The 18,491-nt window shown below is 37.9% G+C and overlaps 1 protein-coding gene across 19 annotated transcripts in view; it reads left to right on the plus strand.

Moving 5' to 3' along the window:
* The window catches only part of epb41l3 (erythrocyte membrane protein band 4.1-like 3), a 66,723-nt gene that overhangs the window by 20,873 nt on the left and 27,359 nt on the right, over positions 1-18,491 (plus strand). For 17 of the 19 annotated variants that reach the window (XM_015382216.1, XM_015382214.1, XM_015382221.1 and 14 more), the window contains exons 2-8: positions 6,457-6,632; positions 8,791-8,931; positions 13,380-13,484; positions 13,648-13,690; positions 13,774-13,849; positions 14,129-14,347; positions 15,861-15,948. In XM_015382216.1, coding sequence (XP_015237702.1) covers positions 6,468-6,632; positions 8,791-8,931; positions 13,380-13,484; positions 13,648-13,690; positions 13,774-13,849; positions 14,129-14,347; positions 15,861-15,948 — 837 coding nt within the window. In that variant the 5' untranslated portion in view covers positions 6,457-6,467. The remainder of the gene's footprint in view (positions 1-6,456; positions 6,633-8,790; positions 8,932-13,379; positions 13,485-13,647; positions 13,691-13,773; positions 13,850-14,128; positions 14,348-15,860; positions 15,949-18,491) is intronic. The other 2 variants (XM_015382222.1, XM_015382217.1) reach the window with 2 other exon arrangements.

An 18,491-nucleotide genomic window follows, 5' to 3' on the forward strand; every position in this document is an offset into this window, starting at 1 on the left:
TATTTGCGTTGCCTTAGAATTCGTTATTTATAATTACATAGGAGCGGGTCTCACAGCCATCTTTGCGCTACGGCAGCGCAGAGCCAACAAACTAGCGATTGCGAGATCGCCCATTACGCTCGAAAGTAACTACGGCAAGTTGAGAGAGATGAACTGAGACGGTACTGAAATCTATACCCTACACAGACTAATGAAATACTATCTGTAAAATTATCTATGTAAACAAACCTCATCACTTGAGAAGGCAGGTGAGGCAGGTGATGCTGACGTCGTGGAAGACATTTTGTCCCGTAACGCTCGCCGTACTGTTGGGGGGGAGAAGCGGTGGGGGGGAGATGTTCATGTTGCTGCGGTCTGCAGTCTGACCGCTAGATGTCGCTGAAAATTACACACTGTAGCTTTAAAGAAGATTTTTTTATGAAATTAAAACCAGGTGAAACTAAAACTTTTCCACGTGAGGAGTTCTGGATAAAGCATATTGACAGACAAAAAATTGTATTTTTATCTTAAATGCAAAATATATATATATTTTTACAGTTAGTTACTGCTCTAAGTGGGTTGCTCTGTCAGCTTAAAACATATTTTACAGTCTCTATACTCCAGTTAGTGAGTAATCGATTACTAAATTAGCTGACGATTATTTTATAATCAGTTAATCACAATTATTCTGATTAATTCATTTCAGCCCTAATTTATATTATACACTTTAGTCTAACTAAAATAAATAGTCACACCGATTTCATAAATGAAGAGGCATTCCTAGACCCTTGGCCCCTGCGTCCGCGTAGCGTTTGTCATTTTTGAGTGTCCAACACAGCCACATGGTTTCCTGTTACAGCAGCCAGTTTGCATGCAGCAGCTGTCCTGGAGGGGGGGGGGGGGTCTCAACATGACATGGACGTGAAGCCTGTGCGGGACAGGTCTTAGCGTGAAAAAAAAAAAAAAAGAGACAAGTATTGCCTTCAACGTAAGTCTCATAAGCCCCTCGGCAGGCATGGTTTGGGTGAAGGGATAGGCAGAGACAGACCCAGCTGTGATTTAGTCTGGCTAATGGCAGCCAGCACAGATGGCAGACCCCTCGTCCTCACATGAACATGTGCAAGTCGACAGCCACGTGGCCACTTTCCAGCAGTGTGCAGAACAATCACAAGTGGAGCTTAAAATGGAGGTTTACATGCATGGACGGCACATTTAGAGTCAGTGACCAATTATGTAATGAAGCTTCATCCTGATCAGCCTCTGTAAGGACATGAATAGGATGTCCAGCTAATGCGGTGTCAGTGGCAGACAGCTGGCCGCAGTCGGTACGAGTTAGTCTGATTTTACTCCTCTCTTAATTTGGATGAATGTCAGAGGAGTTGATTTCTGCCTTTCTTTGCTTCTATCTTGAAAATCATCTTAGCTACATCGCCTCAAAGCCATTGAATATCTAAAGTATACCGTTTCTGTGTAGATGCAAGTTGTCAACATTGTAGCCTACTAAAATTTAAAGCTATCAGCATTATTTTAAAATATTGTAATAGACACTAATGTGATATAGGCTTCTAGATGGTCAACACAATTTTTAAACATTTGTGGTAAAGGTTTCACAGTTTTATGCTCAGAAAATTGACATATTTGCTTGACTGGTCCTTCAGCTGGATTTGTGTCTAACCTCTTATGTAAAGATAATCCTTCAATCCGTATTCTGCCTTTTCTTGCTCTTCCTGTTTGGAGAGAAGTCTGACAATGTAGTGCTTATTGAAAATATAGAATGTGTGTTTTGATTGCATCAGTGTAAAACCTCTCTGAGAAGAGCATGGTGTCACACCTTGTATTCAGAGCAAGTCACAACACCAAGAAAATATTTTCCTTTGGACCAAAGTGGACATGATTAACAAAATTATCTGTGCTAAAAAAACCTAAAACAAACCAAACAGCATCTAATCTACTAAGCGAATAACTTTACCTCATTATACAAGCTCTAAAACAGGCCATCTTCTATTGTGCTCCGGGAAAATGGTTGAAATACAGTAAAAATACACTTTTTGTCCAGAGTGGGGGAATTCTGTATTATTAGAATAAAGTTAATGCTCGTCATGCAAATTTTTGATTCATAGATGATTAAAAAACACCTAAAATCTAAAGTGACTAATCATTAGGTCCATAAGAATCCTCTTACATAGTGGCGATTTACTTTGTTATGCTACATTCACACCGCACACGCTTTGAGCAGCAGAAGCAGCAGGTTTACATGCAAAGTCTATGGTTGACGAGCATCAAAAAGGTCCTGCAGTGCGTCTTGAGTAGCAGTAGCAGCACATCGTGACACATCTGAGCAGCCGAAGCAGCAGCTCATGAGCTTCTGAGGCGCTTGACGCGCTGCACAAGCAGCAGCCACTGGAGTTGGAAAAAGTTAATTTTTGCTCCTTGACACGCAACATTAATGAATCAGTGAAGCTACTCTGCGAGCCCGCAGGGAGACAGACACAGCACTGCTGATGCAGAGCGCTGTGATCCCTCCACTGAAACTGGTTATTATCGCCTAAATTAACTTCAAATGTTGAAACCTGCCTGCAAAATATGTTCGCTTTTATTATTCTGGTGCCTGCAGTTTGTACTGAACGTCTGAAGAATGCTATCATCTACTTCCAGCCACCATAAACAGTAGAGGGAAGAAAAATAAAAATAGAGTCGACCGGGCCTTAGGTAGCTTCTGCTGGATTTCCAACGACAGCGGACCGCCGGTATGTAGGGATCTGAGGGGCTCCAACCGCATAAAAAATATTTTAAGGCAGTATCGTAATCTTGATGAGCTGGCTGCAAAGATGATGTTTTGAGGTGGACTTTCTCACCACAAAACATCATAAAACTACTTTTTATCCACTTATCACAGTAGATATATCAAAATCACTCCCTGCCATTGAACACAGGAGCAACAGAAGCATTGGTTGCATCTGATTAAAATTTACTGGAAGCGCTTTTGGAGCATCAAAGATGATCTTGAGGTGCGGCGGACCTTAATGTGTTCAAGCATAAAAAATGAAGCAGCAGACGCCTTTTTGCTGAAATCGCATGCAGTGTGAACGTAGCATTAGACCAAGCAGTTTTCTCAAAATGTGTCAATGTATTGACACTGCATGCTAAGCTAACACTACAGCAATGTAGATGGGGTTTATGCACTATATACAGGTTATTGCCCCCCCAAATTTGTGCCATTTACTCTATAAATAGCTGAAGCCCTAAAGGCATGAAATTATGTTTCAGCTCCAAGTTCCAAGGGATTCATCTTTTCTATTTCTTCTCCCTCGTCAGCCTTTTTGTCATGACTGACCTAAAGCAATTGTGTGCACATGCATGCACAGTTCTAGTATTTATGCATCCTTCAAGTGATTTGGACAGACTATAAACACACTTGTCAGTGTTCAACCTGAGTGGAAGGGCAGGTAAGATGGTTACTTTAGCATTTTCTACTTGCGTTTCTGGAAAAATCGTCCATCGTATCTTTAATATAACATTAGCGTAATCTGCTGCTGTAATATGTTTAGCATGGAGGTGGAGGAATGAGATCAACCCACAGGACTGAGATACCTTACAGTCATTTAGTCAACCAGACACTCATTAATTGTGAGGCTGGCCAAAACTGGCTAATAAAGGTAGACCAGTCAGATAGGTATTAAACAAAAAGCTAAACACATGCAGACATGGTCGATGTACAGAAACAAATTTACACAAACCAGGATAAAAAGCTTTAATGCTGAAAAAATGGGACAAGATTCAAAGCAAGAAAGTGAAACCTTAATGAAAATGCAGTTTCTTCTTTTACAAGTACAGTCTCTTTAGCCCAAAGAAAATGGGTCTATATCTAAGTTGGTGTTTCACTGAGCATTAATTCTTCTCATGTCTCTAGAGATGGATGCAGACCTGCAGAAATGCTCAGTACATTTCAGTGTTATACTTCTTTTCAAGCATTCATTAGACTTACACCTTTGTCTGTATTTAATCTTAAACACAGCTCTATGCTCACAATCGTCTGCAATCTAAGACTTTAAATAATGACTGAATGCGGTTCTTGAATGTACAATGTATGTGCCAGTGCCATGGTGAGGAGCAACACACAGGACTAGTGTTGGAGCTGTTGTGTGGCTCTGTGAAGAGTGCCTGTCAGTGACTGAGCGTATTCTTGCTCAATTTCTATGGTGCTAAGATGCTCCTCTCCTCTACCCCCCTCCCTCCATAGTTCCTGTTTCTTGGGGTTAATGGATGCAAAGGTCGCCTGTGCAGCCATCCTCTGTCAGCTGGTTCCTAAGTCCGCCCCACATCACACAACAAAGACACAGCAGAGGTTATGGCTGCAGATTTTTCATGAGTTCAGCTCAGTTCTGGCCTCAGGTCTCTATTGGAAAACAGGTTTTTGTTTAGTGTTTTTTGAAAGTCAGGTTTGGAATGTGGGTCTTTTGGCTCATTGATTTATTCACATTGATTTGAGACGCGCTTGGAGTCTGGATTCAGTAATCTTTGTCCGTTTTTTATAGCATCAGAGCTTGAAAAGAGCCTGATCAGCATGTTGCTTTCTCTGAACCTTGGACATTAAAACTTGTGCTCCTGACTTCACTCCAGACTCCAGTTGTGTTTGCTGCTCTTAGTCAGCATTTATTAGCTTCCTGCACTCAAGTTGTTTTTGCTTCTTGATTCCAGACTATTTGTAATCTTTGTTTTAATTAATTTCAGTGGGATTCAAGCAAGTAGCTCATTAGGGAAGATGTGTTTTGTTTTGGGCTTTAAAAATAATCCCTTATCTAGGAACATCTAATAATTTAGATGGAGCAAATACATATGCAGCATAATGATATAATAGTTTGAAGCTGTTTAAAAATGATGTGATGTGGTTGTCTATCATTTGACACTTCAGTGCACCTGTTAATGCAAAGCCCCACTCAGAGATGCAGCAATTCCTTTTCTTTTTTTAGTCAGCATGTCGACATTTTCGGGGATCACCTCACATCAAATTGTTGTTGACTGCTTGAAGTCAGAGATCCTCCCACCCCGACGCTAAAAACACGTCCCTATAAATAGAGCTGAGGCAGAAACAGGCCAGCTGCAGAATGACAGGCATTTGTACTACCAACCACATCTCAGACGGATTGGGAAGCAACACACATCCATACAAAAACACACCCCTCCCTCTGCTCAGTAGCTAACTGGGATCTGTCTACTCTTCTTGAAAACCAGTAATTATTTTTTTTCTTCACCCAGTCTGAGGCCCTCGTGCCTGTTGTGTTTCTGGTGGCAGAAAAAAAAAAAAGGTTAAACTACGAAAGACGAGACGCACTGCTGCTTAAATGCTTTGGATTCCTGTGGGCTAAAATTCTGCCGAAAAGCAGAGGCTGGACTCGCATCCATAAAGCTTTCCTGTGTTTATTTGTCTCTTCAGATTTGAAATAATGACGTCATTAATAAGCCAAAGATGAATCTTATCTTTAACTACTTATAATAGCTGATATTATCATCTATGTTGTATTAAGCATAGCAATTAGTGTTACTAGTTACTTCGAAATGTAATATATTTCATATTACAAGTTATCTTTGTTGGAAAGTAAAACAGTTCTTCCCAATATTGCCATATCTGTAAAGACATTTAAAACAAGGCATGATGAAAACAAGGTGCACAATAATCTTTGTCATGAAAAGCTGAATCACAAAACTGTAAAAGTACTTTTCCCAAATTGTGGCTAACACCTATAGCTAAACCTTGCATGCAATCTGGATCATCACCACATTTAAATTGTTAGTATGAGGCACAACTCTGGTAAAAAAGTTGTCCATAAAACCAGTTCCTAAGTTTTCAATTAATCCTGCTAACAAACTATCAACATTCCCTTTTCTTGTGTTTTTGTCTTGAGTTAAATACCTCCATGCGGAGGGTGTAAATACTTACTGCTGCCCCCCTATGGTTCAGTGGGTCAAATATCCCAATCTCACAATGTTGGAGAATCTTTGAACAATTCTGTATCCAGATTATGATCTGAATCTTATCCCAAATTTAATGGATTGTTCCTTTGCATGATAGACGCCTCAGATAAAAATGGGATTAAGTTCCCAGATAACTTTTCAGATTATCCTATACTCGGACAGACGCACACAAAAACTCTCCTAAACACATAACTTTCTTGGCGTAGTCAATAAACTTTAAAGATCAAAGCTTTAAGAAAGAAAACCTGTATTTTTAAGCTACGTTTTAAAGACCAAATTACAGGATTTACCATAAACTCTTCAAGAGTTTCTCTAGTTTGCCTTAATAATTCAACTTCCCAGCATTTTTATCAGAGTGGACTTACACACAGGCCTTTAGAATGGAACATTAGAATTTCCTTCAATTTCATTTCATTAATCTTTTTTTTTCCAGCAAGTTAAAAGTTTAAAAAAGTGGATTGACTCAGACTTTTCTCCTGTACCCTGCTTCCCTTTCCCCTGCAGTGTGATTTACAATGACAACCGAATCAGGCGCAGACTCTGAGGCCAAACAGCCGCAGGCGAATAAGGAGGCAGAGAAGGGGAAAACTAAAGCAGCGGCTGACCCTGCCTCGCCCCAGAAACAGCCGGAGCAGCTCCCAGCAGCAGTGGGACACAGCACCCCGACCAGGAAAGACCAGGTCAGGCTCTGTGTGTTATATTTAAGATTGAAAACAAAGAAAAGAAACGTAAATATTATTCAGTTGTTTTGTTTTTTTCTTCTTTCAATTAGTGAATATATCATTTAACATTTTCCTACTCTGCATAACTTTAACTCATTTAAATGAAAGGAAACATTTCACAGCATTTATTCTCTTCCTGAATGAATCAGCTCTTTGTGTAGAAAATGGAAATGAAGGTGACAGCATGATTTCAGTGTCCTCCTCTTTTGTTGTAGCCCTTCAGTCAAATGGAAGCAACTTACCCTTAAGTTCCTGCTCCATGTGTGGATGGTCTTTGGCAGATTGTACAACCTTTCAACATGTGGATATAAATGCTATTTATTTAAAACCAAGACAGCTACTCCCTGTTCGTAGAAGTGTTCTTACCACAAACGGGGAGCCACTCAAGTAGCCGTTTGGAAAGTAGACCTTTTGCTCAAAATCGCTATGACCATTTGGATTTGATCACAATCTTCAGAAAATAATTGCAGAAACTGTCTTCTTTCTTTTTGCTTTGTTTGATCCCTTAACCCTTTCTGTACGGCTGTTATCCTGTGACAGTTTAACTTTCAAAAATGAGCTCTTCTGTAAATTTCATATAGGATCTTAAACTGATGCCTTCAAAGCTGGAGACCTTTGAATGATTATTAAAGGAGCTAAAGTTATAGATACATCAGTCATTCTGTTGCCCACCACTAAATATCTTTGGGTGAGAGATGCTAAAAATTGTATTAAGGAGTGGCAAAATGGTTGTTTTCTTTAAATAATATGGTTGTACTTATATAAGTTGAATTTTTTCCATAAACGTCCTCAATTTAAAAGGAATGCTGTTTGTCAAAGTCAGCTTAGCTCTACATTTTTTTTTTTTTCATAAATATTTAACAGAGAAAAAAATGAACTAGTTTTACTTCCTCTCTCTTGTAGCTTCCTTCTCTTCATTAATCTGGTTTAGACTAGTTTGATCTGCAATCCTAAGGGCTGCATTAAACAGCCACTGATGGATGATGCTCGGCTGTTGTTGTGTAAACTGGCAGACACAGGCCCGATGAAGATCCCAGCATCCTGACACCACACTGTCTGCTTCTCCCAATGTCGCTCCAGCTGAGGTCACATATGCCCCAGAAAATAGCTTCACTAACTGTTTTCCTGCTGCGTCTTCATACATATGAAGCACCTGTTTTCATTAATCATGGAAGCAACTGTACACAAGTAAAATGTCCCCTTAGGTATTACTCTAAAACTTTCATATATTCTAATAAAACACTCTTATTTTTACTTTTTTGCCATCTCAGAGTAATTTTCCTCTGTTTGTGGGCTGCTTCTGTGTGACTCAGGGAAGACAGTGACTCCACCTGAGTTTCACTGAATACTCAGAGCAATCTGGTTGATATAACCTGAGGGGTGAAGGGAGAAAGGAAAGTGTGATTTCAAGCAAAGAGAGAATTATCTCTGAGGCATGTTTTTTAAGGATAGATTCAGTCAAGAGGGGCTTTGTTTTCAGTCAAGTGGAAAAGTGGATTTTCTATTTTTAAGATGGAAAAAAATGGCAGTACATCTGAAGATCTTCTCTGTGGGACCTCATTAAATTCAGACGTGGTACCAGTTATTACTTATGAGCTCAGGAATGTGACACGGATGGTAATTAGTTCTCACAAATAAGTCACATGCCGACCAGTCTGGGGCATTTAAATGATGAAATTATATCAGTTGAGTTTTTCTGTGGTCTCATAACTGTTTCAATCCGAGTGCTATTATTTATCTCACAGCTTAAGGATATAAGAGGAAGTTGTAGTACAGTATAGTCAGTTTAGTGCATCGTAATCTGGAAGTATAAGAAAGGAATGGCTGAATTGGAGGAAGAAGAAGAGGCCTCCACCAACCATCTGCTGAATCCACCTGGATGATACAACAGATGGAGAGGACATGAAGGAGAAACACCATACTGTAGCTCTGTAGCTGCAGGACGCTTTATGGGAAAGAAACACTAAGAGCAAACAGAGTTATTGGCAGCAAAAGCTCCCCCAAAGACTGCTTTGCAGGATGGTGACATAGCTAAATGCAGAGGCATTGGGCCAGGAGAGGAACAATCAGTACATTCAAATAAACAGTTTATATTTTCTTTTCTTTTTCATGTCAGGAGCAGGAGGAGGATCAGGAGTCCCACAGGTCATCCACCAGTCGCCTGTCCAAGTCTCCTTTGAGGGGTGTGAAGAAGGTGAAGATGATGCAGTGTAAGATCACTCTGCTGGACGGCACTGATTACACCGTCAACGTAGAGGTAGGTCGTAGCAGCTGTCGGAGGTCTAACGTTTGAATCAGGTTTATCGCTGCATAAAGGCTGCTTTTAAAATGATCGGGTTTTTTTCTCATTTTTCCTCGGGTTGGTAAATAAATCTCTAGCTCAACTCCTTCAGATCACTAATAATAATGAAAATAGGGAATTTATTCCATTGATTTAGCTTTATTGATGAAGTGCGGGATATCTGCTCTGTATTTACTGTACCATGCAGAAATATGTACATTCATAGTATTTTTTTTTCTGCTCTTTGGTGCCATGTTGAATTTAATTTCAGTCAAGAGCAGGTAAGGATAGCCTTTTATCCCTCTTGCAGTCTGTAAGTTATAAGCTTATCATTTAGAGATTTCCAGTGATTTAATACTGAAAATAAATGCCGATAAGTATATTAAAACAATTTTACCATTTATATGAGTTAATTTATACCCTGGTTTGACTTAAGACTTAAGGCTGTTTGTCTAAATGGAATAGAATAGAATAGAAAATCCCTTTATTGTCCCAAAATGGGGAAATGTTGGTGTTTACAGCAGCAAAAAGATTATAGAAAAAAATGGTCACACAAATATGGAACTTAGTAAAAATGTATAAGAATAACGTAATAGTGAAGAGTTGAGAAATAAACAAATGAAATACTGTACTGTAAAGTGTTTTAACAATATGCACCTGGAGAATAACTACAAAATCAGCATGAATGTAACAACTTATTGAGGTTGTTGGGAACAGTGAAGGTTATAGAGTCTTACAGCTGCTGGGAGGAAGGATCTGTGATAACGCTTCCTGGTGCATTTAGGGTGCAGCAGTCTGTCCAGTTCTGCAACAGCTTCATGTATGGGGTGGAAGACATTATCCAACAGAGATGTTAATTTAGCTAGGACCCTTTGTGCAAATGCAAAAACTATAAATAAGGTTTTAAAACAGCATTTTAAATCTTAATTGCCAAAGATTTGTTGGAAATTGAATATCTTTATAGATAAGCCTGTTTTTCAACACATTTATTATTTTTTTTAAGAAGTTTTATATTTAAGGACAATTCAATAATAAAACAATTCCTGCAATCTGTGTTTTTTTTTTATCTTAGTGGAGGTTCAGAAAATCAAAGATGCTCTTCTAAAAAGAATCTTAAAAAAAAAATAATCTTCTCATTCCCAAATAAGAAGTTTTAAATGCCACAAAATGAGCACTAAAAGATGTAATTTGATTCAATAGTGGCTTAAGACAAAAATACTTTAAAATTGTTCTTTATATCAGTAATTAATAGAAGTTTTGTTTGACATTTTACTAAAGTTGGTTTCCTCTGAGCTTTTGTTTATAGACAAGGAAAACTTCAAAGATTTCTCAGATGTGTCCAAGCGGTACTGGAGCACAAAAACCCCTTTGCAAATCTTTTTATTAAGCAGATTCCTCCTCAGCAGGGGTCAGGATGCCAGGACTAGCTGACTGTTCTTATTGTGGCGCTGAGGAGCTCAGTTCAGGAGCACTTGTAGCAGACTCCCAACACAGCATACAGGAAGCATTGTTTATTATTCAATTTTCAATCTTCAAATAGAATCTGCATTTCAGATCTTTGTAATAATTTGCTGTAGGTGCTTTTGCAGTGTATTTAAGGTAGATCTGATTTGCTGATTCTCATAGAGACGATAAGAGTATTTTATTTTAGATAGCAACAAAGAGAAAATTAAAAATGTGTCTTTTTCAGCAGATTTTAAAGATCCTTCATTTTTCATAAAAACAGCTGTATATTTATCCTGCAAATATTGGCTGTAAGCCAGATAATTGAGTGTAAAGATATCAGATCAGAAACCAGTATTTAAACTCTAGGAAATTATCTGTAGACCTCTGAGCTTAAATACCTCTGCATGTGGGTTTAAGTGACTAAAGATCACAAAATAACTCCTGTCCATTGAGAATTTATTATACATTCAGATCTTTTTGGTCAAGATCACCTCCCTTATTTAATTCACAGCACACCAAGGCACAGAGAGAACAACCCAGAGGAAGAGCAACAATCATTTATGTGTTTTAGACAATAAAACAAAATTACAATAATCGTTAAAGAAATGTTTAGGGTGGAATTACTTATAGCCCGATTCCATTCTTTTTTAACCACCCCTCAATAAATAAATAAAAATCAGAATTGTGCCATTTCCATATGTGGTACTATACTAGCTTATGTATCAAATAGTTTTCATAGCATCCACTGTCTGTATCATCATATTGCATTTTGTCCAGCTTGTCCATCGTTGCCCTGGCTCCAGATAAGCATCCACACAGACTTACAGCAGAAGGCATCACTGCTTCACAAAATGCGGTAGTCAATAGTTCTGCTCTGTCTTTTTTAATTTTCTGTGATCTTAATATCTGGTCATGATTTCGTCGCCTTCTATGTCTCAACAACATAATGATACAGAGATGCGGGTATTCATTCTGTACACAGCGTGCTGCTGTATGATGTCTGCATTCTCCTTCTGCACAAGCAGGACGCTTCGGGGACGTGCAGACTACAGTTTGATGGCGGTCACATAAAAATGTTAGTTTGAACCATCTTGCAAAAAAAACACAAAAAAAACAGATTTCTGCACAAAATATGGATTGAACATCAGAGACATGCTGTGGGGACATAGTGATAGGGACTTAAAATATGCAACTAAGAAAGCTAAGGAGCCCAGATTTAAACAGCTGTCTATGACCCATGCATGTTTAGTCTAAGTCTGCAGAGAGGAAAGGAAGAAAACACCCCAAGTCAAGACTTGGCAGGAGAAAAGTGAAAGCTAATACAATATAAGTATTTTAAGTTGTTTGCAAAAACATATTTTTGCACTGTGTCCTCTCCCAGCTCAGTAGAACCTCAGCAGAGCTGAGGCAGATCATCTCATCCTGTATCACTCAGTGTTACAGCAAAGGTCAGAAAACTCCTATAATTGCCGGAGAGGCCTCCTCCTCCCAAACCTCCATCTCCATCTGAAACTGCTCCAAGATGTCAAGGCATGACACTTATATCCCTCTGACCTTGTAGTTTTCCAGTTCAGCTCAATCCGTCCCTGTGGGAAGCAGAGCAGGCTAATCGTTTCCTATCATTTTCCTCGACATGGAGCTGCTGAAGCTCCCCCAGCTGCACTTCTCAGACGATTGGATTTTAAAAGGAGTACAGTTAAATCTTCCACATCTCAAAGGCTATTTAGATCTTGGTATTGAATTTTTACATTCTGATGTACCTTCTTGTCCTAAATGGGTAGTTTGTGTTGATGGGTAAAAAAAGAGCATGAATTTGCTGAAACCTTGTTGGTCCAATGACCTAAAGGTTTATTGAGATGAAACCAGTCATGAAAAGTACATTTTCTGAAGGGGTTGACTGTTTCATTTCCCCTACAAGATCAGTGTGAGCTTTCAGACTCTGTCCCAGTTGCTCTTGTTTACTTTCTATGTTTAGACACAATTGATCACGATCAATGTTCCTCCTCTGATATGAGGTCAGTTTACCTTCAAGCTTACTTTTGTTTTCCCTCGGCGAAATCATCCAGACAGTCGGCTGCTTGTTTACTCTGGGTTCTCTGTCTTTATCTTTTTGATGGCTTGTTGACTGATCCGAGACGTTTTGTTCATCACTCCCTTGTTTTTGTTTTCTATATCTGAAAAGCCAGCTTTAAGGGCTTAATTTTGGAAGTTAAAGTCATTGTTAGCGAGAAGTCATCAGTGGAGTTAGTTCTCTTCACACCCATAAGTAATCTTATTTTACTTTGTATTCTGTCTACATGTGGATGCACATACAAATGCGTCTTTATATTTCCATTTTGATCTTTCCCATCCATTTGGACAGTTTCTTTGTACGTTTACCAGTTTCCTTCATGTTCCTGCTGCTCCAATATTCCATTTCATTGGAGCGGATCATTGCTCTGTGAAGTGAGTACAGAGAATGTGATTTCTTTTTTAAAGTTGGGCTCCAATTGCACTTTTTTCATAAAAACAAAAACCTTAGATTTAACCAAAACTCACATTCTTAACAATTGAGGCTCATGTTAGACTCAAATCCTAAGACTCAGCTCTCATTAACAATGGTTATCTTCTGTATTCACTAATAACAACAAGCATGAGGCTATGAATTACCTATAAAACCTTCTGATATTTGCCAAAACTTTATAAGAACCACATTGTATTCTCTGTAATTAAATTCTGTATTAGAATACAGCCTCTATTTACATTTATTTATTTATTTGAATTAACCTCCCACATTTTGTCCTTTCGCTCTTTGTCTTGGAAGTCACATTAACTTATGGGATTAAGTCTGTGTCCCCGATAGGGAGGGGAAAAAAGTAAAGGGCAAACAAACCCACACATCTATTACATAACAGTGCCTACCTTTTATGTTAAAATGTATAGATAGATAATTACTTATACTAAAAACTTTTAAACATTTGTTTTGGTTTTCTTCTCAGAAACGAGCCAAGGGCCATGTGCTATTTGATAAAGTGTGTGAGCACCTCAACCTGCTGGAGAAGGACTATTTTGGCGTCACATACAGAGATGTAGAGAATCAGAAGGTAATTCTAAAGAAAATGTCTGTTTTAGATTTGCTATTGGTAATGTGTAAATGTTTTTCCCATATGAAATTACAGCCCCTATTAACTTTTTCTACATTCAACTTTTAAAGTCAGCTTTATTTCTATTTGGTCATGACTAATTCTCTCTTCTATGGTTTTGCAGAATTGGTTGGACCCATCCAAAGAGCTTAAGAAGCAGATCAGGAGTATGTCATAAATCCTAGTTACTTACCATTTAATGCTAAACGGCTAAATCCTAAATTTATCTGTTCTTCTTTCTGCGTCTCAGCTGGTCCCTGGAACTTCGCATTCAACGTCAAGTTTTACCCTCCAGATCCCTCGCAACTGAGCGAAGACATAACAAGGCGAGTCCGCTGTTGATTAAAAAATGTTCATTTTTTATAATGTTTAAAATGACTATTTACTTAAAAGTTGAACTGTTTTGATTCAAAACAGAAGGAAATGCTTGTGCACACCACAATCCGTGGTGCAGTTTAGTTTAAAACTGTTCTAGATCCTGACTTAAACCGAAGCAACTTTGCTTCAAAGCAGAAAACGGCGCTAGAACTGAGAATGTCGGCATAAAAATCCTGACTAGATTAATTACCTAAAAAAAATTTTTCTTTATTTTCTCCTGCTTCCAGGTACTACCTTTGCTTGCAGCTGAGGGATGACGTTGTTTCGGGTCGCCTGCCTTGTTCCTTCGCCACCCACACCCTGCTGGGTTCCTACACGGTACAGTCTGAACTCGGAGACTATGACCCAGAGGAGATGGGCAGCGATTATGTCAGTGAAATCCGCTTCGCACCCAACCAGACCAAAGAGCTGGAGGAGAAAGTCATGGAACTCCACAAGACCTATAAGTTAGTGTCTGTATTTTTTGGTCAACTCGCAGCCGCCCAGCTGAGCGCTGGACTGGATTGTTCTGTTATGCCTTAAAGAAAATAGTTACTGTTAAGCACCAAAACTTAATACATTGAAAAGAGATTTTAATGCCGCCTGGGTGCCTCATTTTGGAGGTTTTAAGGGCATGTCCGATGCAGAAGAAACCCTGGGCAAGGCTTAGAACTTAGCAGAGAAAATATATATCCCATCTAGCCTGGGAATGCCTTGGAGTCTGCAAGAATGAGCTGGAGGATGTTGCCAGGGGAAAAGGATGTCAAGGTTTCCTTCCTGGACTCTTCCACCACAACCTAACTTTGAATTAACAGTAGAAATTGGATAGCTGGATGGATTTATAAACCATATTAATAATAATCTTTGTGGCATAGCTTTCAATGCAATATGGAGCTTATATACATTCATTCATACCAAATTAAATTAGCAAAGGGTAGAGAGTCGAGCAAAGTTCCTCTTTAGATTTTCTCTCTTAGCTTCAGGAGTCTAATATTTAGCTCCAAAAAGGCCATTTATAAAAAAAAAGAAAAGGCAAAACTTGATTATTGATTTCTGAGATAGTTATCATTTAAAATGTTTTGTTTTTGTCTGTCATGAGTATAAAGTTGTAGTTAATGAACACTCAAAAGTTTTTTTCATAAAAAGAATTTGCCTAATTTAACATTTTTACAGAAATAATCGCTTACATGTTATATATATGTATTGTAAAGTAAATGCAATCAGATATTTGGCATCGAATGGAAGCATTCATCCACTCAAAACTACAGTTAGCCCTTTTGCTCTGCATGTTTTTTCCTCTACATTTTTCCTTCCACTTAACTTTCTATCAATACATTTTGGGTACAGCCCCCAGTGAATTCTTTAAAAACATTTTTTTAGACTCTTGTGGGCTTTATTTAGTCATTTTTGAAATTAGACAGGAAAGGAGGTTAGAAGAGAGGGGAAAGACATTCAGTAAAAGTCAGCTGGGGCTCAAACCTGCAACAGCTGGTAAATGGGTCATGTGCTCTAACACCACGCCACAGCTCCACCCCGCCCCTCACAACATCACTGGCCAGAACTTTTTGGGACTTTGGTTTTTGAGGAACCATCGCTTGAGCATCTGTTTTCATTCAGCTGTGCCCATGGTCATCTGGGCCATAATATAAAATTTCTTTAAAAAAATGATTTTAATCGGTTTGATTAATGGCTGTTCAAATTTTCATGTTGCAGCATTACTCATTTTTATTGACATCTTCTACAGAATTAAATGTAGCTGTCAGTTATAGGTAATCACTGAGATTTAGGAATGAATATAACATGGGATTTTGATTTGAGTACCAGAAATAAAGTTTCCAATAATTATTCTTTAAGATACACCTGTAGTATTTTGAATTTAGATATAGATTTTCTACTTTAAAACCAAAAAAATGCTTTTTATGGTTCTTCGTTATTTGCTTTTTTTGGTGACTGGAGTGTGTATGATGTTTATTTCTGCAGGGGAATGACACCAGCTGAGGCAGAAATCCACTTCCTGGAAAACGCAAAGAAGCTGTCTATGTATGGTGTTGACCTTCATCATGCTAAGGTAACAAGTAATGACAAAGTGGTGGTTCCTTTTTTTATGGCGTCTATATTTACCTTTGTGCAGCATGATTGCCAGCTGGTTAATTAAGTGCCTAACAAACCCAATGTCTGTGCCAGTAAATACAGAATAAAAAACTGTTATTTGTTAAGCACTTATATAGTTTTTTTCTGTGTTTTCAGTAGCTCCAGTCTGCCTATTAGATTATATATGTTATGTTTTTAATATACATTTTTACCAAGCTACTTGCTATGAGTAGACGTTGAATTCAGTGTACTGATCTAAAAAATATCAGACTTATTCTTGCAGGGCTCCAGAATTCAAAAACTTGTAGCAGCTTTTCTATTGAGAATCACATATAAAATGTTAGTCTTTTTTTTTTTTTTCATCTATGTAGACGCTAATTTTAGTTGATACGATGCCAACTGCCCCTTCTTTGTCCACTGTGGCCTTACATGACTGGCTCTCATACCTCCAGCTGATCACATCGAGACTGACTGGCTGTGCTGCTGCTGTCACAAGCATAACTCTTACATTAATTTATCCACACGTTCTTCCTCATGGATCACGGCAATCTACCCTTTTCATGCATTTTTAGAGCATGGATCACTGGAGGGCACTGTTCCCACCTTTTGTTCTGTCATTAAATGTGGGGGAAAATAGCTTTGGAAGTCTATGATCTGTTTGAACACCAGGCATAACTGCTGCAGCTTAACTTACATGATGGATTAGCTGATATTGAATGAATATTAGATAAATATTTAAATCACATGCTTATGATAATAAACCTTAAGGAATTGGACTAAAGGTTATCGCATGTCCTGTTTAGCTCCGTCCATCTTCCCATTAGCCCTACTAGCTCCTCTATCCCCACTAATGTAATTCCCGCAGCATTACGCTGCCTTTACCATATATGGTTTCATTGTAAGCCCACACGTACTTTCAGGGTTTTACTGAAACCTGTCATTATAAAAACAAAAATTCTTAATATAAAATTATTGTTTTGTAAATTTTTATGCTGATACTGAGTATTCCCAATTCATTAACAGAAATAATATGGAAAAACATTCCCATGTGGTGTTTAAGGAATGATGCCTACACCTACAGTTAACATTTGCACGCTTGCCTGATGCATGCACAGCATGTGGGACCGCAGAACTTTCTGTGACACCTTGAGCCTTTAAAAACATTTAGTAATAAATTGGATTATGTATGATTTATAAAAAGGGCTTTTAGCCAAACTGCAGTTAGCTTTAGCAAGTTTCTAATATGGAATAACTTAATTACTCCAAACTTTAGCTTCTTTTAGCAAACCTCTAACTATGGCTCTTGAGAATCACGGATGTCAGCTTGACTGTAAGCACTGGCTTAAAATTACGTTTTTATTATGCATTATCTAATAATTTATTATAAGTCTTTGTTAGTTGATTTGTTTTAGTGTTTTTTTCATGTTTTTAACACCAACTTGCTAAAGGGACCAAATAACTTGGTCTTATTTAAAAGAATTAGTAAAGCTAAAGCAAGCAAATGTTTGAGTCTGTGTTCTAACGGGTTTAGCTTCTAACTTACCACTAACGCATAATGGATGTGATAGACTTCTGTGTGTGTGTTTTTTTTCTTTATAAAGCCCAACTAATTCATTAAATGTAATATCCTATAGGTAAACAGAATGAGAATTTGTTTTTATATTGAAACAGAATGAAACCTATTTTAATATGCTGATGAAGGTTCTCAGTCATCCAGGTCACAGTCATTCCGTAAAAATTCAAAAAATATCCACTGGACTTGGTTTTCAAGATTTGAAGACGTTTCGCCACGTCTCCAGGAAGCTTTCTCAATTCAAATGTCTGGATCCGCAGTGAGTTTGAGTCTTAAGACTCAAAAGCTAGTTGTACCTGGATGAAGCCATCACTGTTAAAACGGGCATCATCTTTAAAAAAATGACTAATTACTGGTACAATTGTAAACCAGAATATACAAAAAAACAAAAACTTGTGTATTTAAAAAAAATGAGATTGAAAGTTAAGTATATTATTCAGTATATAATAATCCATCCGTACATTCATCTGACTTGCAGACACTTGAAGATTGGTCCTGCTGACAATATTTTTATGCAGAGCATTCTCGTGAGGTACTTAAAAAAAAAAATTGCATATATGCTATATGTTTTAATAACTGAAAAAATGTCTAGAAAACTTCCAGGAAAAAAAATCTCGCCTCAGTAAACTAATTAAATAAACAATTTTTGGGTTTTTTTGCAACATCAAGCGAATGTAATGTCTACAGATTTAGCTGCTCTCTTTGTAGCATATATCTAAACAAGCTGTTGGTATAATATCCAAGGACAGCATTTCAAATGACACAGTCAACAGAAAAGCTGCTGCAATTAATACTCTCTCCTTCTAGACTTGGACTTTCGCTGTGAAGCACAAAGAAACCCAGTATGAATTAACCATTCTGTTGTCAGTCAAGTGATTATATGTAATTTATTTGTTTTATGCACCATTAAATATACAACAAATGTATAAAATGCACTATTAAGATTG

This window comes from Cyprinodon variegatus, unplaced genomic scaffold (assembly GCF_000732505.1).
Source record: "Cyprinodon variegatus isolate N-32 unplaced genomic scaffold, C_variegatus-1.0 Scaffold253, whole genome shotgun sequence".
Lineage (NCBI taxonomy): Eukaryota > Metazoa > Chordata > Actinopteri > Cyprinodontiformes > Cyprinodontidae > Cyprinodon > Cyprinodon variegatus.